This window comes from Leptodactylus fuscus, chromosome 9 (genome assembly GCF_031893055.1).
Source record: "Leptodactylus fuscus isolate aLepFus1 chromosome 9, aLepFus1.hap2, whole genome shotgun sequence".
NCBI lineage: Eukaryota > Metazoa > Chordata > Amphibia > Anura > Leptodactylidae > Leptodactylus > Leptodactylus fuscus.
In genome coordinates, this window is record NC_134273.1 from 53,708,976 (window position 1) to 53,734,703 (window position 25,728).

General features: G+C 43.8%; 1 protein-coding gene across 1 annotated transcript in view; it reads right to left on the minus strand.

Annotated features, from left to right (window-relative positions):
* COLGALT2 (collagen beta(1-O)galactosyltransferase 2) overlaps positions 1-25,295 on the minus strand; it is a 72,271-nt gene extending 46,976 nt beyond the window's left edge. The window contains exon 1 of the mRNA XM_075286702.1: positions 24,984-25,295. Coding sequence (XP_075142803.1) covers positions 24,984-25,210 — 227 coding nt within the window. The 5' untranslated portion in view covers positions 25,211-25,295. The remainder of the gene's footprint in view (positions 1-24,983) is intronic.
* Positions 25,296-25,728: the final 433 nt, after the last annotated feature.

A 25,728-nucleotide genomic window follows, 5' to 3' on the forward strand; every position in this document is an offset into this window, starting at 1 on the left:
ACTGCAGACAATACTAATTGCAATTATATTTTAGAGGCACTGCATAACATTGCACACAGGATTTCACTGAGTATAGGAAAGGCAAGAGGACTTTTCATGAGGTCACAGTAATGTGACCAGTCACATGTGGGGCAGAGCTTGTTTAAAGGAAGAAGAGCTAAGTTTGGGGTAAAGTGAAGGTAGAAGAGCTGAGTGTGGAGGAATCTAGATGTAGCAAAGCTGAGTGGAAGTGGATGTGGAGATAACAGAGCTGTGAGGGGAACATAAAGACAGCAGAGCTGAAAGTGGAAGGAACCTGAAGGTAGCAGGCCATATGTACGGAAGAAACATGGAAGTAGCATGGTGGTGGGTGAAGACTAGAAAACATGGAGGAAGTAGAGTTGGGTGTGGGGTGGGAATAGAGGCAGCAGTGATCATTTTGTGGACGGTCAGACATGGAGGTAACAGATTAGTGTGGGGAGAAAAACATGGGAATAGCAGAGTTGTGTTAGCATCAGGGGCATGGACGTAGAACAGCTGTGGTGTGTGAGTGAAGAAGTAGAACAGAGGCAGCATACAGCTGAAAAACAGAATGGAGGCCAAATACAGCTGTTTTTTATTTTTCAAATGGGACTAAGCACTGTATTGGGTGGGGGTACCAAAACAAAGGTCTCACCCAAAAGAGGCGCTCACCTTGAGAAAGCTAGGGAACCCCTGGTCAAAATCATGATTTCTAAAGTATAATGAAGCAGTAAAAGAATAGTGAGTAGATGTAGAGATGTAAACTATAGACGAAACCTTCAAGGAGAATTAGTATTTGTGGAAACCTACAAGGAAATTTCCAACACTGCAAAAGTTACTTCCTGTGTAAACACATGATCTGATCCACACACTCCGAATCACACATAACCATTAATTATGGATTAGTACCCAGGAGGAATATTATGTAACAGTCTGCTACATTCATTTATTTATCTGCCTGCTGGAAAACGTAAGGGTTTGTATATTTAACCTGAATCCCCTGGAGTGTTAGACACTGGAGCAGCAAAGGGGAAGGCTATATTAGATACATTAAGCGTACATTTATATACATTATAGAGGCATTGTTTAGTTATGAATGATTTCACTGAAAAGCAAAGAAAACCCTGCAAGAAAGAGAGATTGCTACTTAAAGAGGACCTTTCACGTCCTCATAGATGTGTGGCATTGTATACCACTAAAAAGCCAACACAGTGCGCTGAGTTCCCTGAATGCCCTGGTGCCGGTATACTCCGCACTGTCAGAGACGTGCGTATTACTCCCTAGCGCCATCAATGGACTGTAAGGAACGCCCCCCCACAAGGCAACACTATTACTATACCACCCAACTTTTGAAGAATAGAAAGAGGGACAAAATGTGCGGTGCCGCTGCAAATTTAGCTCCGCCCACTTTTATGTTGACTCCGCCCATTATCATTCATTTTTCATGTGCCCCCACACAGTATAATCCTCCTACAGTCACCCGTACATTATATGCTCCCACATTGTAATGTTCCCTTCCAACTGCCCCACAGTATTAGGTCCCTCTCCTGGTGCCCCGGTTTAAACTGGGGGAAACTAGAGGGGACATGAAACTGGAGCAGCTGGAGGGGGACATTAACAGTGGGGCTAGTTGGAGGGAGACAATAAATTAATGGCAGCTGAAGTGGGACATGAAACTAGGGGTAACTAGAGGGGGTCATTAAACTCAGGCAGATAGAAGCAGACATTAAACTGTAGGGGTAGCTGGACGGTGACATTAAACTGGAGGTAACAGGAGGCAGACAGGTCCCTCTCCAGCTACCTCCATGGTTTAATGCCCCCTCCAGTTGTCCTCAGTTTAATGTCCCCCAGTTTAAGTGCCCCCTTCATTTACCCCCAGTTTCATCCCCCCCCACCATTTCTCCCCCAGTTTCATATCCCCCCTTCATCTGCCCCATTTTATGTCTCCCCTCCATCTGCTACCAGTTTCATGTCCCCCTCCATCTGCCCCCAGTTTCATGTCCCCCCTTCATCTGCCCCCAGTTTCATGTCCCCCCCTCCATCTGCCCCCATTTTCATGCTCCCCTCATCTCTGCCCCCAGTTTCAGGTTCCCCTTCCATCAGTGGCCCTGGTATCATGTCCCCCCTCCATCTACGCCCCCAGTATAACGTTCCCCTTCCATCTCTGCTCCTAGGTTACGGAGAGAGACACACACACACACACACAAACACAGAAACACACACAGACACACACACATAGAGAAACACACTCACACTCACACACACACACACACACACACACACTCTCCACCCTGCTTCTCACATACCCCTCCCCTCTCAGTACCTTTAGATGGCACATCTCCCCATCTTCTGACCCGCACACTAAGACACGCCTCCCTAGTCACGTGATGTCTGACGTCACACAAAGTCCTTCAGATTACAGTAGTACAAGCTTTCCCCTGATCACCCACCACTTTTATCTCTGTTATAAGAGCTGGCGGTGATCGGAGGAAAGTTTAAGGAAAAGACTAAAGGGACATAGCGGGACATGCAGGGAGCTGTGCGGGGCTGCGGAACAGGAGTATAAAAGCAGGACTTTCCCGCTAAATGCAGGGCGGTTGGGAGCTATGTTATTACTGAGCGGTGCATTACCACTACTAATGTTTTAGGCAAAATACAAGGCACCCTCTGGCATTATTTGTTTTCAGGGGCATCAGAGCATCTGCGTAGAAGTGTTTTCTGACCTGTATGGTGGTAATATTGGTCTTTGAAGGAACGTTCTGCACAATGTCTTTATGCGTTTGTGTTGTTGGAACATTATGTCAGAATTCAGGGCCTCACTGTTCATTTTGCACTGAGCCACATTTTGGCTATAACGTCCCCGTCTATAGGTATTGGTGGAATGTAAAGCAACGTAACAAAAAAGCTCAATACCAGGTGTAGTAATACCCATGACGGAGGAGGAGGTGTCTAAAACTTCAGACAAAACTAAATTCTTAGTTTTGACTGGAATATTTTTCACACATAACACGAATACAGTACAATAGTGTCTGAATTTCTTGCCATAGTTTTTGCATCAGCGCTGGAAACACAGATATCTCTATTGTATGATCATCTGTAAGGATCTCGCAGGAGAGGAAATGCATCGTATACAGACTTTGAATAAAATACATAATAATGAAACCCAGCAGAGCTGCCGAGCTCCTGACAGATCCAGCTTTGTAAGCTCAAGTACCTTTCCTTTCACTGGAATGTCTACCATCTGCTTTCCAGGCTACGCCATACATCAGTATGAGGAGAACTAATATATTTACAGGTCTATTATCATCCTTAGGACAGAATTTCTACAAACTCTCATACGTCTTAAAATGTCTGTATAAATTCACCATGCGTGGTAGCTATTTACATTCCTGTTCACACTGTCTAACCTAGGTGACTGCACACAAAGCTGCTTTTATGGACACAGACAAATAAGAAACGCTGTTCTGGATGGATTATTTTTGCCATAAACTGAGTGATAGAAAGTATATAACAAGACGATACCTTGTGCACCTGTAACACAGATGGTCAGTGGCGTAACTAGGAATGGCAGGGCCCCGTGGCGAACTTTTTACATGCCCCTCCCCCCCCCCCCCCGACATTGAAGACCTCGACCGACCAACAACCCCCCCACCATACACCATTACCTGTTTGTGTATGTTAGAAAGACTTTTATCTGTAGGGGCGCACTATTACAGTTATATTGCCCCACCCCACAATTTATTACGTTACTTGTGTGTTTGTGTGTATGTTGTGTGTGTTATTTACATGTAGTGAATCTGTGGCCAAACTACATTTCCCATGATGCATCCGCCTGCTCTCAATCTCTGTGTGCCCCTTCCCTTCTCCACTCTACTTTACAATGAAATCACAAATAATAAATCACTCCCACATCTGAGTTCACATGCTGCTGTGATTTTCCATTTACTGGCTGAACTGCTCACAGGGAGAGGTAGTGAGTCTGTACACAGAATGCCATTAGGAAGTGATTTGTATTGACGCATCCTGTTATTGCGCCCATATTTTTTTAGAAAACTGAGTAATCTCATTAATCGTGCTCTTAAAATAATAAATGATAATAATCCTTATGCCATGCCCATAAAAAGTCTGCTGAACACTGCTTTCTGCGAGGTTCCAGGAGGCTTCTGATATTCTAAAGAGCTTTGCCAAATATTCTGAGAGGTCTCCCCTTTTTCAAGGAATCTTCTGGAGAGCCTGGGAGACCTGGCAAGTATGGTAGATAGATAGTAGATGAGGTTGGATAAAGACTAGAGATGAGTGAACAGTAAAATATTTGATGTTTGTTATTCGTCCCGAATAGCATCTCAATATTCGACTAGTCGAACGAATATCGAACCCCATTATAGTCTATGGGAGAAAATGCTTTGTTTCAGGGGATCCCACCATTCGACTCAGGAGGGTCACCAAGTCTACTTTTAAACCTCAGCAAATGATGACAACACCTCTAAAATGCAACTGGGACAGCAGGTGAAGCATGTCTGGGGGCATCTAACACACCAAAGACCCTCTATTACCCCAACATCACAGCCTAACAACTACACACTTTACACATTCAAAAAAACCTCTATCAAAGTGGGAAAATACCTGGAAACCTTCTTTACTCCCCAAATGGATGGACACAAACCCAAAATTAAGCTCAAAAAACATTATCAAGCACCCCTTTAAATCATGTTGCCCATGACAACCACAGATGGAATAGACAATGGGAAATCCAAAAGCCCCCACCCTTAACTGTCATTTTGAGTGTGTGTGTGAGAGAGAGATGTGGTAAGGCCTTCCAAAATTCACTTTTCTAGCCCTTAACACAGGGGTCTCAAACTCAACTCAGCATGTGGGCCGCAGAGCAAGATCCCAGCCAGTCGGCGGGCCGCACTGCGGCAAATTTAGCTCCACCCACTTTTATGTTGACTCCGCCCATTCATTTTTCATGTGCCCCCACACTGTATAATCCTCCTACAGTCAGCCGTAAACTATATGTCCCCCCTCCATCTTTCCCCCAGTTACATATACACCCTTCATCTGCCCCCAGATTAATGTCCCTCCATCTCTACCCCCAGATTCATGCCTCCCCATCTCTGCCCCCAGATTCATGTCCCCTCCATCTCTGCCCCCAGATTCATGTCCCCTCCATCTCTGCTCCCAGATTCATGTCCCTCCATCTCTGCCCCAGATTCATGTCCCTCCATCTCTGCCCCCAGATTCATGTCCCCTCCATCTCTGCCCCCAGATTCATGTCCCCTCCATCTCTGCCCCCAGATTAATGTCCCTCCATCTCTACCCCCAGATTCATGCCTCCCCATCTCTTCCCCCAGATTCATGTCCCCTCCATCTCTGCCCCCAGATTCATGTCCCCTCCATCTCTGCCCCCAGATTCATGTCCCTCCATCTCTGCCCCAGATTCATGTCCCTCCATCTCTGCCCCCAGATTCATGTCCCCTCCATCTCTGCCCCCAGATTCATGTCCCTCCATCTCTGCCCCCAGATTCATGTCCCTCCATTTCTGCCCCCAGATTCATGTCCCTCCATCTCTGCCCCCAGATTCATGTCCCCCCATCTCTTCCCCCAGATTCATGTCCCCTCCATCTCTGCCCCCAGATTCATGTCCCCTCCATCTCTGCCCCCAGATTCATGTCCCTCCATCTCTGCCCCCAGATTCATGTCCACCCATCTCTGCCCCCAGATTCATGTCCCTCCATCCCTTCCCCCAGATTCATGTCCCCCCATCTCTTCCCCCAGATTCATGTCCCTCCATTTCTGCCCCAGTGTCATGACGTTCTCCCCCCTCCCTTCGTCTGCCCCCAGTGTCATGAGCCCCTTCATTCCACCTCAATGTTTAAAGAGGACCTTTCACCATTTTGCACACAGGCAGTTCTATATACTGCCGGAAAGCTGACAGTGCGCTGAACTCAGCTTTCCCGATGTGGGCCCAGTGTGAAGAGCTTACGGTCCAGTACCGTAGCTCTTCTATGGTCAGAAGGGCGTTTCTGACTGTTAGCCAGAGACGTCCTTCTTCACAGCACAGCCAATCGCAATCCATAGACGAGCACTATCAGGGAGGGAGGGGGGAGTTCCTCCTGGCTCTCACAGCACAGCGCGAGTGTCAGAAACTCCCTTCTGACCATAGAAGAGCTACGGTACCGGACCGTATGCTCTTCACACTGGGCCCACATCAGGAAAGCCGACAGTGTGCTGAACTCAGTGCACCGTCAGCTTTCCGGCAGTATATAGAACTGCCTGTGGGCAAAATGGTGAAAGGTCCACTTTAACACAAAAAAAATACTTATACTCACCATCCAACGCTCCCCCGCCGCGCTCTGCAGTTTCACTAATAGACCTGTAGGCGCGATGTGATGATGTGACGTCATCACATCGCGCCTATGTGTCCACTAGCCGGAACGTAGCGGCTAGTGGATATAATCATCTCGCAATGTATTCAACTCGGATCCGGCGTCTCTAGGCTTGAGCGGGCCGCACAAAATTGTTCGGGGTGCCGCATGCGGCCCGCGGGCCGCGAGTTTGAGACCCCTGCCTTAACAGGAGCCCTTCCAAATTAAGTTACAGGCCCTTAAGCTGAGCTACCAGCAGAGATTGAGGCCCTTTAGGTGACTTCAGCTTTTTATCTGCAGAGTTTTAGGCCCTTTAACTTAGTTCAGCCTTGCACCAGCAGAGATTTGTTGGTTCTTTGGGTGAGTTGAGCCTTTAAACAGCAGTTTTTTAAGTTTTTGGCCCTTGGCGTGAGTAGAGCCTTTAAAAAGCAGTGTTTTGGGCCCTTGGGGTGACTAGAGCCATGCAGCAGCAGTGTTTTATTTTTTGGCCCTTGGGGTGACCCCTAAAAAAATTAGATTTCAGGCCCTTGGGGTGAGCCCTAAAACATTAATTTTCAGGCCCTTGTGGTGAGCCCTAAAACATTAATTTTCAGGCCCTTAGGGGGAGCCTAAAACATTAATTTTCAGGCCCTTGGAGGGAGCCCTAAAACATTAGATTTCAGGCCCTTGGGGGGAGCCCTAAAAAATTATTTTGCAGGCCCTTGGGCTGGAGCCCTAAAAAATTGAGTTGCTGCTGGCAGCCCCTCTCCAGTACCTGGACTGTGGAGTGGATATACAGCTGGGTATCCACATCCTAGCCCACGTCACCTGCTCATAGTGATGAAGGACACTGCTGGCAGCCCCTCTCCAGTACCTGGACTGTGGACTAGACACCCAGCTGGATGTCCACGTCCACGTCCACGTCCCCTGCTCCTACTGACGAGGGGCACTGCTGGCAGTCCCTCTCCAGTACCTGGACTGTGGAGTGGATACACAGCTGGGTATGCACGTCCACGTCCTCGCGCACGTCCCCTGCTGCTACTGACGAGAGTCAATGCTGGCAGCCCCTCTCCAGTATCTGGACTGTGGACTGGATACCCAGTGGAATATCCACATCCACACCCTCGCCCACGTCCCCTGCTGCTACGCTGAATGATGTATTAAGCTCTGAAAAGAGCTGTTATTTCCTGCCTAACCAAAGCTAGAAAGCACTGTATCTAATCGCCCTCAGAAGAAGCTCTCCCTATCACTCCAAAATTGAAATGACACGAATATGGCAGCGGCCGTTCTTATGAATGGGAGGTCACATGTTTTTGGCAGCCAATGCGTTTTTTTCAATTTTTTCACTGCCTCCGTTGTCGTAGTTCCTGTCCCACCTGCCATGCACAGTTATTGGTGCAAAATATGCGTCAGGGAAGGTGGGAATTTTTACTGCGTATGCGGCCTTGTATTCGATTGTGAACGAATACATCGAACGCCATGATATTCGATCGAATACCTATTCGATCGAATGGCGTTTGCTCATCTCTAATAAAGACATTAGTCCATCAAGTCCAACCTATAACCCTACAATCCCTAGAGTGTTGATCCAGTTGGTAGTACTATAGAAATTTTTTGACAAGTATCAGGACTAACAACCCCATTCTGTTTCCAGGCATAAGTACTCCTGGAGGACATCTGGACAAAACTCTGAAGCACGGAGCCTCAGGCGAATATCTTTAGATTGTGGTAGCTCTTCACAAGCTGATTTTTTTGTTTCTATGCAGCGACTTTATACTATGAAGTTAGATTTATGGCCTGAATCTGTGTGCCATATTGTGAGATTGTAATTGGGAAAGAAGTGGAATGTACAACAACTTGTTTATGGTCAACACTGACAATGATATTGTCGCTCCCCTTTTATAGAGACCTACAACCTAACGTGTGTATTAGAAACAGAGATTTTATCAATCTAACAAAATCCCTAGATTAATAATAATAATAATAAAAAAAATTCTTTATATAGCGTCAACATATTCCGCAGCGCTGTACAATTTGTAGGGTTCAAATACAGACAGAAAGATACATTACAAAGAAAGTCATTTCACACAAAGGGAATGATGGCCCTGCTCGCAAGAGCTTACAATCTAGATTAGTTTTATGTCTGACATAACTAATAGTCTGACATAACTAATAAAACTATGGTTAGACCAAATCAACAGTAACAGTAAGCTATTGAAGTGGAGGATTTAGTCAGAATCTGGTGTTAGTGGTTTCCAAGAAACACGTATAGGTATTTCTGCATGAAATACGTCCTTCGGGGGATATGGGAGGGAAAGGAAAAGTGGAGGAAAGGCCAAGAGTGATATGAATGAGAGGCTGAAGAAATAGGAGAGGGAATAGATGCAACCCCTAAGTACGCTGCATCTACTATAATACACTAAACTACAAGCAGATGTGATAAACATACACAAACCTCTACTCTGACATACAGAGCCCCAGACAGATGCTCACATCTATGTACTGCAAAATGCCCCCGTGAGGCTTCTAAATGTCATACTGGACTATGTCCCAGTATCACACCAGAGCCCCTAGAACTTCTACCGCTGAGGTATTAAAAGAATGGAATCTGTCATAATATGACTAACCTACTGTACATAACTTCTGAATAAAAACTAAAGCTATGAAAAGGCATTGCATATTATACTGACCCTGAGATCAGACCTCATAATTCTACAGATTGCTAAAAGATTACTGTATATTTCCTGGCACTGCACATCACCAAGATTCTGGCTCAGAGGTTTCTCATGTTTAGGCTGAGGCCCTACATTGCGGAAAAGCATTTTTGTTCTGTTGAAGATTTGCTGCGGTTTTCAGCTAAACCCAGAGTGGATTGAGCAGAAGGAGAAGTATAATATATTTTCTATATAGTTTGCATTTTTTTTTGTAATCACTCCTGCATTTAGCTCAAAAAAACTGCAGCAAAATCTGCAACAAAAAAAGTAGCTTTTCCACAATGTGGGTCCGAACCTTAAGGCTGGGGCCCCACAGGATGTGAATGTTGTGATCCGCCATGGGAAAAATCGCAGCGTTTTACAGTAAGGGCAAAGTGGATGGGATTCTAGCGAATCCCATGTCCACTTTTCAGTAAAAACCGCAGCACGGACTTGCCACGATTTCTAAAAACGGCGCAGTTTTGGAAATCACAGCATGTCAATGATACCTACAGAAATGCCGTCAGTTTCGCCAGAAGTATAAAAGAACCAGAAATTCCGCAGACAAAACCTCTGTGAACTTTCTGTCTAAAGCGCTGTGGGAAGAACAATGATGTGTTGTCAGCATGGTTTTTCATGGAGCGCTTTTTTGCTGCGGGACGCCCCGTGGGGCCTTAGCCTAAGGCAGATTGTGCTGCTTTTTTTTTTTTTTTGAGCCAATGTCAGGATTGACTTAAAAAGGAATGGAAAATATAAAAGGAAGCGCTTAGATGTTTCCCTTCTGTTAAAGCCACTCCTGACTTTGGCTCAAAAAAAATTTAAAATCTGCAACAAAATCCACTGAGTTTCCACAGCGTGGGTCCTTGGCCTAAAGGGGTTACTGTATTCATACAATAGGCGATAGCTGATGGTTGGGATTTCCGGTCATTAAGACAACTTCCCCTAATTGGAAGCGAAAAGAGCACTGGCCATGACTCCATTCACATAGTGCTGTGATTGCTAACCTATGGCACAAGTGTCAGAGAGGGCACACAAAGCCCTCTCTGCTGGCACGTGCGCTGACGCATGAGTCACTCACTAATGCGGAATCCGATACAGGAAGCAAATGCAAATACAGCCGAAAGCTGTCAGTGTAGGCCACGGTCTCCCACTTACACTGACTGCGTGAGTGTGACCTCTGCCCCGATGCAGACGCAATGGCGTAAGTCATCAGCGCCTGCAGGAAGAAGGAAGATGTTCTTCATCGGACTTCAAGTAAGTATAATACTGTGTGTGTGTGTGTGTGTGTATGGAGGGGGGAAGGAGGTTTACTGTGAAGCATATACTATTGTGTGAAGGTACTCTGCCATCTTCCTGAAAATGTATAAATGAAATAACAACTGGGTGTTACAATTCCTCTTGTCTCAATAGGGTATCAATAGGGTATTTTACAGTCTCACACTATGAGCATTGATTGGACACTTTAAGTTTTATAGGAACACACATTTACAGGAAAAATGAAAATGAAAAATGTTCAGCTCTGAATTTACTCATTTCCAGGAGGAAGAACAGAGGAATGGCATAATGAAGGGTTCTAAGAACAGATGCTACATAACTTTTCAAAAGTTTTATCATACAGCAGACATTCTTTGGGGTCCTCTTCAAGATGTTAAGATGCTTAAAAATGAGTTTTTATTTTCAAAGTACATAAAGGAGTTGTCCAGTCCCAAATCGAATTTTCATATTGATGACCTGGCAGACTCCTGGTACCGGCGTAAAACAAGTGATAGGAGTGGCGTTGCAGTTCACCTAGCTGTGGGTAGATCATCCAGGTACCAGAAGCTGGTAGTGAATGGGCGACACGTACTGCACCCCCCATATACAAGTAATAGGAGCAGCATTGCAGTCCACTGTTTCTGTGGATAGGTCATGACAATGCCTTAAACATTGTACTGTATCTTAAATGCATAACTGAGTTCAAGAAGGATTAATGTTTAGCAACAGTATGACAGGTCTCCTCACAAGGTGGAGAGTGCGAGCACAACATGTCATATTTTGCAATTTACTGAAAAAAATATGACAGCATAAATCCTGGCAAGTTGATTTTTATTTGGATGGAAGAACACGCCAGCTATTCTTGCTGCCAACTAGACGGGTATGACTTCACAAAACTAAAGAAAAAAAAGAACATTGAGGTAAATATGGCCCAGCAGACAGAAGCTTGTTGAAAACAAGATAACTTTAGCGCGTCACATTTTCCTTGGCCATGGCTAGAGAGTAGCATCAAGTTGTTTTTCTAAATGGCAAATTATGACTAAGCATTCCTGTAATACTGGGCTTTGCAAACTTTTTTGGCTCAGGCCTCACCAGTCAATCTGTTGTGATACCAGCGCCTCGCTAGCAAAGAAATACTACCATGAAGGGCCAAACAAACGCCACTGGGCTGTACACATAATACCCTGATCACTGGCTACCAAATACCGCAGTACAGCACACAAAATACTTATAGCAACTCCGAATACCACAGTGCTGCAACAAAATACCGCCCTAGCAGTGCCAACCACCACAGTACAGCATCACTAGTAGCAGCACTGCCCCCAACTCTCCTGTTTCCTAATGAAAGGAACAGTTACTCCCTTTCCCCCTTTACACCTCAAGCCCATTGGAAGCAGTATTCTGCCCAAATAAGGGGGCATTCACACGGAGTTTGGCGTGCACTGATTCTGACACGAAACTCGCGTCAGAATCCACGCGGAAATAAAGCCTCCCATTGATTTCAATGGGTTCCAGAATTCACACCAAAATACTCCGTGTGAATGCCCCCTTAAAACCTTCCAATCTTGCAGGGAATCATTCCCCAATTCCACACCTCCCATACTGTCAGGAACATCTTCACACCAGAAAGCGAGGAGAGGAGATAGGGCCTCAGCCGTAAGATTGCCTGCCATATACAACTCTCTCCACAGCTAGTGTTGGGGTAAAAAAGGATTGGGCAGTTAAATTCAGGGTTGTGGAGCCAGTCAGCCAGACCACAGATTCTTAAACTAAATTCACATGGAGGAATCTGCCATAGATTTGGGATTTAGGATCAGATTCTGGGAGACAGAATTCCTTCCCAAATCCTCCTCCCATTGCTATTAATTGAAGGCAGAAATCGCAGCAGGACAAGGGAAAAAAAAAATCAGCGACTCGGGAGACCCTGCCATCTAGGCCCATTCATCTGAGCCTAACCATCAGAGGAAAGCCCTGTTTAGATTTTAAGATGCCCAGTCCCTTTTCTTCTCAAGGAAGTTAGGGCTCGTTCACATCTGCGCCGGCACTCCGTACTTGAGGATTCCGTTTCCTGCATAAAACAGAGCAGGAGACGGAAACCTGCAGGAGTCTTTCTCACCCATTCATTTGAATGGGTGAGAAAGATGTCCGGCCGTGAGCGGCGGTGAGCGTTTTGCGCTCTCCGCCGCGAAACCGGGTTTTATAATCCGGACACAGAGTCGGACATGCAGTACTCTGTGTCTGGATTAAAAAATCCGGTTTCGCGGCGGAGAGCCTAAAACGCTCACCGCCGCTCACGGCCGGACCCGGTCTATGGTTTCCGTCTTCTGACATGCAGAAGACGGAAACCATAGAACGGAGACCCTGAATGCAGGTGTGAACCTAGCGTTACTGTATGCCACCACCAAAGGGATCAGCCAGCAGCTTGATCTTTATTCCATACTGAGCAGACAGGCCTGTGTATACTTTATTCAACGAAAGACAATTTGAAGCTGTTGGTAAAGTGACTGGACCATCTGAACTATGTTTTTTCTTGCTTTATAGACATTATCAATGAATACACGAGGAGAGAAGACGCACACTTTTATAACGCCTCAGGTCAGGCTTTGTCATTAAAGAATTTTATTCTAATCCATGCCAGCAAGTGCAGAGAAAGTGAAATTCCTACACCTGAGAACTGAAGAATTTCTGACCTTGAGGTTTTTCAGACAAGTTATAGCAGAAATGTGAATAGTGGTAGTCGTCAAGCTAAAATATGTTTCATGGCCTTATGGTCAGTTAAAGCAAGAGTTTTACAAGAGTTACATATTGTTGACTTAGGATAGGTCATCAATATGTGTTTGGTCGGTTCCCAACAATAAGGACCCCTACACACATCAGCTTTTTGAAAAGACTGCAGTATTTGGGTGAACATTGTGCCCTCTTCTACCAAATAAGGAGCCATATTGCATAGGGTGGTGCTTGATATTGCAGCTCAGCCACATGAGCTACGAACAGGCCACGAGAAAAGTAAGTGTGACATAAGTGGCCTGTTACGTGGAATCATTGCTCAATGGACCCTACCACTCCGATACTGATGACCTATCGTATCCATATAACTCTCAGAAAAAGTCTTTATAGGAGGAATAATCTATTTGACTCTATTCTACCATCACTGGAGCAGTCTGCTTGTGGCACTCAGAATAGAGTGGGGTTAGTTGCCGAAAAGCTGGAGTGTCGGGAGAGCAGACTGAAAAAGAACCCAGACTATGGAAAGCTCAGAATTGATGTGATGGGGAACCGAACCTGCATCGGTATTAGTAAAGGGACCCTTCTGGGGCACTGTGTACACTGCCAGAAGTTTTTCCTCCTGACATAACCTCTGTAAGTTTAGGCCTTGCTGGAAGTGAACTGTCACTTATATCTGCAATTGGCTCTAAGAGTTCTGTCAAAATGTATTGAATGTATAAGTCTCTACATTGTGACTTATTACTTATAATCCGAGGCTTGTTTGGCTACTTACTTTTTGATAGTATAGAATATTTTTGCTGAATATCACTTGGCTATATCCTCTCCGCGTCGAGGTTTTATAAATAATCTGTAGTAAAACTACTGCATAGCGTAAGGATAACAGAGACGATAATGTTACTGAATTACTGGACTCAAACTCTAACCAAGCATTAAGAGAAATGGGATGCAACCCAAAAGTACACACACACTTCATGTAAGGAGGGGCTGTGAAATACACTATAACCTTTAACAGCCTGTAAGACATGTCTGTGGGAAAACAGCCTTCTTTTATATATGTAGTGATGAATATTATATTTCACAGCGTAACTGAGCTGTATGTAGCCAGTATAAATATGGACATCTCCTAACAGAAAAATAGCAAAAATATTTAGTTAGAGCACCTCACGTCTCTAACATTACAAATTCTACTGATCGGGTCCTCTGCCGAGCCATTAGAGGTAGGGTCAATCTCACTAATGTGTGAGCGACCTTAACAGATGACGCCGCTTTCTGAACATTTACGGCTTGAACAGCAATGAATAAACCAGCAGAGCTTGTGTCTTCCATATTAAACACACATGAATGGTCTCGTGGTTCAGGTCATGCAGTATGAATTCATCAAGCAGAGGGAACAGGATTTACGAAATGCCAAGAGCTTTCCTTAGAATCTTAATAGTAACCTCAGAAAACACTCTAGCCAAAAGTGATAGAGGCGATAGTACTAGTCTGGCAGGTACAGCGCCATTTTATGAACAGCTGCCTTTGGCAGAAAATCTACGCACTCTCTTAACTCCATATTTATTAGTCATTACGAGATCGACTAGCTGTCTGCTTACTCATGCCAAGCAAACCTTGTTAAAGAAAAAAGATATTGTAGTTTCAATGAAAATACAATGTATTTATAACAAACGTGCCATTAAAGGGGTTCACACACAAAAGACATGTATGCAATATTCACAGGATATGTCACTTGTAAGATAATCTATTTCCGTATAACACTGCTATACAAGCTTTCACTAAATCCTATTCATTTATATGGGAGTTATGGAAAAAAAGTGAGAGCTCAGATGTTTCCATAAAACCAGACTACTGCTGGATCTGAATGTCAAAAGAGGTGGGTGAGATGAGGGCTTCATGTTAAGGCTCCATTCACACAGAGTAACGTTGGCGTTTTTTGTGCTTATTTTGGCACATAGCGCCGCGTTAACGCTGCGTAACGCCACGTATACGCCGCGTTTGCGCCGTTTAACGCGACCGCAAAATAGCGCGGCACAAACGCGGGGTATACGCGGCGTTACGCGGTGTTAACGCGGCGCTATGTGCCAAAATAAGCACAAAAAATGCCAACGTTACTCTGTGTGAATGGAGCCTAAGAGATAAATGTTGGTCCCAGATGTAAGTTCCACATCTATATTCTGTGGATATGTCATAAGGCTGAGGCCACAAATTGCAGAAAAGCTGCATTTTATTTGTTGCAGTTTTTGCTGCGTTTTGTTTTAGACAAAGCCAGGAGTGGATTTATCAGGGAACAGTAGGCTAAGACCTTCCTTTATATTTCCTATTCCTTCTGAAGCCACTCTTGGCTTTGACTCAGAGACCACAGCAAAATCTGCAACAAAAAAGCAGCTTTTCTGCAACGTGTGACCTCAGCCTAAATGCCCTTTGACTGTAAACTGGTCCGTACTAGGGTTTACGCCATGGGGTATGGCATTTTACCAGACAAAACCACTGATATTTAGTCCTGCTTTTAGGCTGACTCTGTATAGTAAAGTCCTAATGAAGCCTCAGACGCAGCGATTTATCTTTCCGTTCTCTGTTATTATTTAACTTTTACAATCTATTAAGTTACTAATGGCAGAGAAAAGCTCCATTTTCACAGAATATGGTTTGCGTAGTTACTGGTATGACTTCTACCACCATGTATTTATTGGTGCTTTATAATGTTTGGTGTTTTGCATTGCAGGAAAACCATTGTGTAAGTCCACAGACACAACTACAGATTTTTTTCAACTTTGAATAATGAAATGAGCTCATACCATATGAGAGATAAGTGTAAATGTCTGCAGAATAGATGTCTGCGAGGCAGCTCAGAAGCATCAAAGGAAGAATATGTTTAACACATGTGCATTATTTCATTTCTTTCCATAAATTGTAAGTCACCACCTTGTACCACTACGCAGCCCAGTTTCTGTTTCTAACTTTTACACAAATGTGCCTTAAATAAATTATTCCTGAATAAAACTCACAATCTGCCTGAGGTCTCAGCATGGAGATGGTCTTATGCCTCAAATACCTAACCATCAATATTAAAGGTGAACGATGCCGGTCTAAAGTGGTTGTCTGGAAGGTTAAAGAGGACCTCTCACCACTTGGGGCACATGCGGTTTTATACACCACTAGAAAGCCAACACCACTTTTATGTTCTGTGCCCCCGGTGAAGAGTAATCAGTGCCAGTACCGTAGCTCTTCACTGTCAGAAAGATGTTTCTGACAGTCAGTCAGGAACGCCCCTCCTCACAGCAGTGTCTATAGCGCTATACTGTGAGAGCGGTGATTAACGCCTCCCTTCCCTACTGATAGTATTTGTCCTTAGACGAGTACTGGGCATGGGGCATTCCTCACCACTCAGTGCCATCTCTTGGCGGTAAGGAACGCCCTCTCTCACAGTACAGCGCAATAGACACTGCTGTGGGGAAGGGCGTTCCTGACTGACTGTCAGAAACTCCCTTCTGACACTGAAGAGCTACAGTACCGGCACCGATAGCTCTTCACCGGGGCACAGAATGGGAAAGCCGGGAATTCAGCGCACTATCAGCTTTCTAGCGGTGTAATACACCACATGGGCCCCAGGAGGTGAAAGGTCATCTTTAATTGCACATTAGTTAATTCGGGGAATATTCTGTGATGTACCCAGGGGTTTCAGCCTGGTTCTGACACCTGGGTCACATGCTTGGAAACTGCCCAGACCCCTGGGTTTCTCTGTCCCCCTCCCTCCTCTCCTGATCTCATAGGTTATTACTTGTGCTATAGGGGTGGGCAGGATTTTGAAGTCACTCCTAGTTTTAGTTCAGAAAGCACAGCAAAATCTGCAACAAAAAATGCAACTCTTCCGCAATGTGTGATCTCAGCCTAAGGTCCAAGGTAATAAAATGCAGATAGAAAAATGCTGCTGAAAAACATAGTGATAAGACATTGTTTTTTTCCCACATTGTTTTTCATCGAGTTTTTGCTTCATTTTTCTCCACTTTGTTCCTTCTTCTATTATAGGTGCTGTAATAGAAAAGTGGTCGCCATTCAGCAGCTGAAATTAACAAGTGGGTGCGGCGGTAGCAGTCGCTAACAGACCCTAGAGAGTGAGGCACCAGTATTATACATATCATATAGTAAATTCGGGCCCTGAGAAAGATTTTCATTGTGGTCCAGGAGCTTCAAGTTACCTCTGTCTACATTCATTACATGTTCAGCCTACAATGTCCTGCACCTAGCAGTATGTGACTACCTGCTTCCCTAGTGAAAATTTTCCTACATACACCTTGCTCTAAACAGTGGTATAAAGGTACAATAATAATTGGTTCTGGGACGACCATTGTAAAGGGGTTGTCCAGGATAATTTTTGTTTGTATTTTAGGTAAAAGAAGATTGACCTGCTACTCTGCTGTTATCTACGGAAGTCCCTGTCGCACGTGTCTGAGGTCAATCAGAGGCCTAAGGGACACATGACGTCACACCCGGCAAGGACTACCAGCAGAAGAAGACAGCCAAGAAGCAGAACCGAACCGCACTGGGAGGCATCGGAGCATCCAGGGACACGTATGTTCTTTTTTTATTTTTTTAACTTCCTGGACTAATTTTTTATTTTTTTTTTTAATCCTGGACAATATCTTAAAGACCCTAATTGTATGGAAGGCTAGTAATTTGTCAAAATGTAATGGGAAAATAAGAAAAATCAGGTGGCTAATATTCATATAGCAAAGTCAGAATGAGCTGCAGGAAGTTATAGATCACTTTCTATGATAGCGATAGAAGTTATATACCAAGTGTACCCGATAAATAAAATCCCATCAGGTGTGCAAAGGGGCAGCTCATCCTGGCACAAGTAGAGATATGAGTGTATTGAGGGATCCGTGACCCCGGCCCGAGAAATGAATGACAGGTTCTATTTTTTCACAGATCTTTCAGAGGGATCGTTAAAATAACAGTCGTGTGAAAAGATCCATTAAAGTCTATGGGGCTGTGTGCTGGCCGCTGTCTTGTGAATGGGGCCTTAGGCTACATGCACACAACTGTAGTTATTTTTAATGTACACAAATACTAATACTGCAATCCACAAAAGGAAGTCAGGATATCATCCACAATTACAGATCGTCAGAAAGACTTGTATAATCCCTCTACATTTGTCAGTTCTTTAATTGTGGACAAGAATAGGACATGTGTCACAATATAAGAACCTACAAGATGGCTCAGGACACAGCTACAAAAATTGTGCTTGTGTGTATTGGCCCATAGAAATAAATGCAGATATGCAATTGTGGATACAAACTACGATCATGTATATGGGGTAGTAAAGAGATGTTTTACCGGCGACGTGACCAAGATGATTTGTTGGTGCCTGCAGCTAAATGCTGTACAGTATATTGAGTAACTGCTATAGTAATTTATACAGTATTACTATAGCAGCATCATAGAACGGTGACTCTGTAGTTAGAATTGTAGTGTTACAGCTCTGGAATTCCAGGTTCAAACCCAACCAAGGACAACATCTGCAATGAGTTTGTATGTTCTGTCTATGGGTTTCATCACACACTCCAAAGACACACTGATAGAGAATGTAGATAGTGAGCACTATATAGGACAGTGACTGACAATGTATGTAAAGTGCTGGGGCAACATGCTCAGTGGTTAGCACTTCAAGCACTGTAGTCCTGGGTTCAAATCCTGCCAAGGGCATCATCTGCAAGGAGTTTGCATGTTCTTGCTGAGTTTGTGTGGATTTCCTCCCATACTCCAAAGACATACTGATAGGGAAAAATGTACATTGTGATCCCTAGATGGGGCTCACAATCTACATTAAAAAAATAAAATTGTCTATAAAGTGCTGCATGACAGTGTCTGTGTAGAAGCAGTTATTACACTTTTTCATGCTTGACTTTTTTCTTTTAATTACAGCATCACCTAGACAGGCAGAAATATTACAGATCACCTAAACACAGACAACAATAAAACAGATCACCTACAGACAGGCAGCTATTACAGATCACCTAGATACAGGCAGCACTATAACAGATCACCTAAACACAGACAACAATAAAACAGATCCCCTAATGACTGGGGCTTTGTGCTCCGCTCTAGATAACCATCCCTAACATCTGCCTAGCTCGGCCCCACATTGTTTGAGTAACATCTCCCACTGCCTCTGTCTGGAGCTGGCCTCCTGCCTCTCTGGATGCAGGCTGATGTCATCAGACATGTGCAGTACAGTCAGTATTGTGCTTGCCATGGTCTATCCAGACACTGAGAACAAGGGGGACAAACCACTCAAACAATGGGGACAGAGCTGGGCAGCAGTTAAGGGCTGTTATCTAGAGCAGAGAGCAAACCCAGTAGGAGAAGAAACGCCCCTGACACACTTTTCAGCTAATATACCGTACATAAGATATAAATGTAGATTTTCAAACAATGTAGAATAAGAAAGACATCTTTAGAAAATGCAGAAGGCGCCCTATAGGGTCTTTAATTTGATACCGAAAGCTTTGAGCTTACTGTAGTTATAAAAGGCACTACAAGCCAGGCATAGCTAACAATTCTGCGTAAAGATATTAAGGATATGTCATTTTGGATAGATGGTAAATTGCTTGGGTACAAAAGGGACATGTCATGTTTTAAGTGGAAGGTATGAAAAGGAAGTAAATGGTAAGTTCTCTCTTTGGTACCGCGCAGCTTATCACACTGGCAGGGAATCTGTGTGCATTACAAGGAACAGGAGACTGTCAATATGGATCTGACCTGCTTATTATGATCAGTGAATTGGCACCACTAGGGCACATGGGGCCTCATGACAAAAGTTTGCACTAGTATTTTGCTAGGCTTTTCACAGTTGACACTTGAATGAACTGCAGTTATGCTGGCAGCAATACAACCACAACTCCAATCTACCTCCGAAGCAAAGGACAAATCCTACAGCTATGCATCCCATCATTCTCACAAAGCTGCTATAGGCCACAAAGCCAGGGCAGGCATGTCTATGGAGTCAGCAAAAATAACTGTTGTTTAATATGTTAGGCCAGCTTCAGGTCATGTTCACACATGGTGTTTTGATACAGATTATCAGTTTGAATTTTATATTGGAAAACTATGTCACTAAGTGAATGATATTTTACACAATATATATCTGAGAACATACTAGGGATTTTCATGTCTGCAGTTTATAATGTGTGATACAGATTTCTGGACTGATACAAAAGGTAAAATCTGTGGCCCAATTGGCAAGTGAACTTTGCTGCAGATTTCAGGCTACTGCATTACATATTAAAGGGAGTCTTATCATTGGATTTTTCACTAAGCATATGTTGGAATAGCCTTTGGAAAGCCTATTATAGTCCTAACTTTCTTTTTCTTTTCTTGCAACCCATTTTCAAATAAAATTCTTTTTTCTGTTATGCAAATTATGTGCCCAGAGTGGGGGTGTCATCACCCCTGTGCTCCAAGCACAGCACCGTCATCAGCAACATTCCGCCTCCTCCTGCTTTCAGAGATGTCCCCTTCTTTTAAGAAGATACTTGTGAGATCCAAATCCCGAGCAGGCGCAGTACACTCCTGCAGGAGTACTCTTTAGAACTACAGAAGCGTACAGCGTCTGCTTGGGATTTGGATCTTTGCCAAAGATACTTGCTACTGGTTATACAGCGAAGAGTATGAAGAGAAAGACTCATTTTGAAAGAAGGGGGCGTCTTTGAAAGCAGGAGGAGGAGGAATTTTATTTGATGACGGTGCTGTGCTTGGAGCATAGAGGTAACACCCCCCTCCTCCCCCGCTCTGAGCACAGAATTTGCATATCAGAAAATAAGCATTTTATTCAAAAAGGCTTATCAGAAAAGAAGAAGAAAGGTAAGACTAGAATAGCCTCTCTAAAGGTTATTCCAACACATGCTTAGTGAAAAATGACTTTATCCAGTGACAGATTCCCTTTAAAACTGCTACAGCCAAAAGGAAGGATCTTAGTTATGAGCACTATTCTAGTCACAATAAGGGGACACCCTGGCAGTGCCATTGGTCATAAAACATACCTGGAACTATTTTTGTTTTTCTTCTCTTATAATAGAACTGGATGGAATAATTGATGGAAGTGTGAAAATTTATAGAGGTCCAGTCATCTTCACACCAGTAAAAGGGTTTTCAGGCCCAAAATTGATTTTTTTATACAGAGGCATGGCACAATGTAGCGTTCTAGAAATATGTTTCATCAGACCTATCCAGAATAGTCAATGGTATGTGATCTGTGAAGGTCCAACAATCAGACCCCACCCAGACTAATGGTTCTGGCAGCCTTCTGTCCACTAGCAGCTTCCAGCACCTGAAGGTATAGCTGATCAGATCAGTGTGTGGTCCGGGTGTTGCACCTCCAGGGATCATCAATCTAACAGATAGATGTGGATAGAAAAGGAGTATGAAAAAAATAAGACTGGACAACCTCCTTAAATAACAATTCTGGTGGAAATTACGCTAGGTTCACACTAGCGTCCTGGTTTCTGTTCTTTGGGTGCATATGGGGCCTGAAAGATGGAGACTCTATCCGCTTATAGGGGCTCTATCAGCAAAATCATGCTGATAGAGCCCCACATATGCGTGAATAGCCTTTAAAAAGGCTATTCAGGCACCGTAAATGTTATATTAAACTACCCCCCCCCCCCATTTTAAAATAATACGATAAAAAAGAATGTTATCTACTTACGGATTGTGCACGCTGGGCGTAAGTAGATAACATTCTTTTTTAGGTTATTATTTTAAAACGGGGGGGGGGGGGGTAGTTTAATATAACATTTATGGTGCCTGAATAGCCTTCTTAAAGGCTATTCACGCATATGTGGGGCTCTAGCAGCATGATTTTGCTGACAGAGCCCCTTTAAAAAAGCAGTTACACATGGAGACACAAAGATCCCATAGACTGGCGGAGAAAAATGTCCTTCTTGCAGGTCTTTTCTCTGCGGATTTTAGGCGGGTTATGCGGCGCAGTCTCCTACAGAGACTCCAATACAAGTGTGAATTCAGTCTTATTTGTAGGATTCTACATTGTGCCATTTCTCTGTCATTCCTCCTTAAAATTTCAGAATAAAGTTTGGTGCTATACGCTACACGGTCACCGCTAAATGGGAATCGTCAGTGTGTTCAGGAACATATCCCTAACTGGTACGTTAATTTATTTTTACATTTCCAGAAGGAGTAACAAAGGAGTTCTACGAAAAGATGCCCAAAAATTTCATGGGAGTTTAAGTATTCACTAACGCAGACATGTCAGGAGTGGTAATAGCTCAACTTAAAAGAGAATGTATCCACTTTCTATAGGATAGAGGATAAATATCCGATCCATGGGTTCTGACCAATGAGAATAGGGATGTGGATTTCCCCCCGTTGCACATTCAGCCTGAACGCAGTCAGGTTAAATGTAGGCATGTCACTTCAGTGGGACTGCTGGATGGTTCTACTTCAGCTTTCTCTTATGCTACCATTTAAGTGAACGGAACCGCCGTCCACCAAGTGACACAACTACATTTAGCCTGGCAGCAGAAACAGCCCCTGTTCTCAGAATCCCCACAGGAGAGGTATTTATCCTATCCTATTCTATCCTATGAGTAGAGGATAAATACATTTCGTGGCATAACCCTTTTAAGAAGGGGGATTAGTTGTTTGTCTATGCACTAGGAAATTATTATGATTGATTGAAAACATGCCAAGTGTCTTTATGCAATCCACTGACTATAGGGCACGTACAAGGACCCGAGGTAACAAATGCAGATAGCTATACTGCCGACATGTTTGCTATTTAGACGTGCTAGCAGCCTTGGAAATGAATGATTAGCACACACGAAAGACCACCAGCACATGGAGAAAATGCATTAACCTATAGGAAGATACCTTCCAAAAGATGGCGCGAGGAGCAATTTCCTCTTTTCCACCAGTGAGGTCTTATTTGCATATTCCATATCTAACACATGAACTGTAAACCCCAGGCTTATTCTGCTCCTCACAGTCATTCTATGAACCCAAACACTTCCCATCTGCCTTACACTAAGTACTCACAAAGCAGTATCTTGTCACTAATAGCATCTGACACAAATAGTCCTATGTGTATAACCATATCCATAAATACTCTGTGCTGCTGTGAACAGTACAGGGTTCAATTTACCTAGGAGATTGAAGGAAATATGACTTGAAAAACAATGATAGCATGCAGATACATGTGGACTTACGATTGAATGGGCTTTGATAACAATAGAAGACTTATGTATAGTAAAAAAAGGATTTACAAGCCACAAATATTGAGAATCAAAAACTAAACAGAGAACAGTCTATACTAATAATGCACAACAGGAACCATAAATATAAGGATTACTATTGCTCAGCCACAGTTAAATAGTGCAAACAATCCCACAGACATGCCATTGTATAGAGTCTTCTGAAGTGACACCTACAGCGGAAAGAGAAGATGAATAAAACACTCTGAGTAAAACACCCTGACATCAAATAGGGGAGGGGATTCCTTACTACAAGGTGGAAGTGATGCACATCACCTGCACATATATGGTGCTCACTTGGAACTTTAAGGTGGGCTTCTGATTTTCTTAGAAGGGGAACTTGTCCATTGATATAAGGAAGAAGTTGCCCTAAGCCTATATGTATATAAATATAATAAAAACCTGAACACAAGAACAAAACAATCTGAAACAATTTGAAATTAGTTGCGGTGGAAGAGGAGAAGAAATGCCAGAAAATATTATTTCATTGAAATAGATGAGACTCGGAACAAACTTCCATCAGATGTAGTTGGGAAATCTACAGTAAAATAAGATAAAATGGAAATAATATAAAGGCAGATGATATGGATCATGTGATGGTTGCCAGTTTTCACAGCCATATCTGTATACTAGGGCGTCTATGTGATTTCACACAGCAGCCTACCATAAGGTCTATTATGATATGACATTACTAGGGTTGTGCCACCTTGTGTCCATGCCCTATACCTTGTCTTATCTTTCTACAAAAAAAGTCAAGCAAATTAGATAGATAGATAGATAGATAGGAGATAGATAGATAGATAGATAGATAGATAGATAGATAGATAGGAGATAGATAGATAGATAGATAGATAGATAGATAGATAGATAGATGATAGATAGGAGATAGATAGATAGATAGATAGATAGATAGATAGATAGATAGATAGATAGATAGATAGATAGACAGACAGACAGACAGGACAGATCATATAGGACATACAGGACTCCATCTCCTAAATCCCAGGCTGGGTGATCTCTTTCTGCCTAGGGTGACAGAGTACAAAGATGCTTTTCTATAGGATATCCTGTGCAGCTGGGTGAGGCATAATACTACAGTTCTTGGTGTCTGGCATCACTGGACAATGTTCTAAGTCAGAACAGACTTTGATCTGCTTGTCTGAGATCCAATAACCTTCTCCTACCCGGTACGATTCAGATTCAGTGGATAAGATCACTTAATAAATAAGTAGTAATAATAATAAATGTTACTTATATAGCACCAACATATTCCGTAGCACTTCACAAATCAGAGGACACTTCTGCCATCTCACTAGTGTTCAGTGTCTCTCCTACTACCTAGCTGTTAGTCCTACCTGCACAAGGACTATAGCAGTGTGATAGTACTAGTAGCCCTGCAGGGTTCTATACATCTAGATCTGGACACATCTGCGGAATATGTTATGCAAGCAAAATAAATGAATGAATACATAAAAAGCCAGCGGAGTCTGAGAAGTTGTCCGCTGAATGGCAAGCGGTGTAAAATCCCTTTAAGCAGGACAATGAGCATATCTGTGTGACCTACAGAAAGAAGCCACTATCAGGAACATGTCAGTAGCCACAGGACTACTAACCCAGTGTATGATCAGCAGTGACCCAGAGCTGTCACTCATAGTAGGTAAGTATGTATAGAGCTGGTGTGCCAGCCATGCCCTCACCAGATAGCCATCCTCTTCTTGGGGTAGTCCAGCTTATCGATACAGTCCAGGAAATAGGGCAGCGTGTGGGCAGCATTCCGGGCGATGATGGCGACCAGGACACGGGGCTTCTGGAGGGCAGACTCCGGCAGGATCTCCTCTTCCACCGCCACCAGCTCATCGCCCACTACAGCCCCGATGATACACAGGTAGAAGGGCACAAGGAGCCGGGCACTGACTGCAGCCATGTTGTGCTGAGCCCGCTGCTCTCATACTGCTGTGTCCTCGGAGCAGGCTCTCCAGCAGCCGCAGCGGCAGCAGCACTAGGTGGACATGGGGGGATGGAGCTGAAATCTGAGCACACAGGGGGCTGGATACAGAGAGACAGGCACGGCCGGCTAATAATGGATGCCATTCATCACACTGCATCAATATTGTCTCTGCTGGGAACTAGGGTGCTGCTTAAAGGGGTCCCCTGGAGTCTACAGCAGATGCCAGAACATAAGTCTGTCTGTGCAAGAGATCATTGAGATCAGTAAACAGCTAGGATCCATTGCCAGCATTCCTAGCAGTGTGTACTAGGGCTATAGGACAAGTCACTTCACAGGTGGCTCACTAGGACTAGTAATGTCACAGCCTCACCTTCTAGTAAGACTCTGATCACATGGCTGTCATTGGAGGAAGATATAGTGCCCAGATGCTGATAGTTAAGGGAGCATTCACACAGCACAGTTGGGCCCATTTACAACTGCATAAAAACTGAACG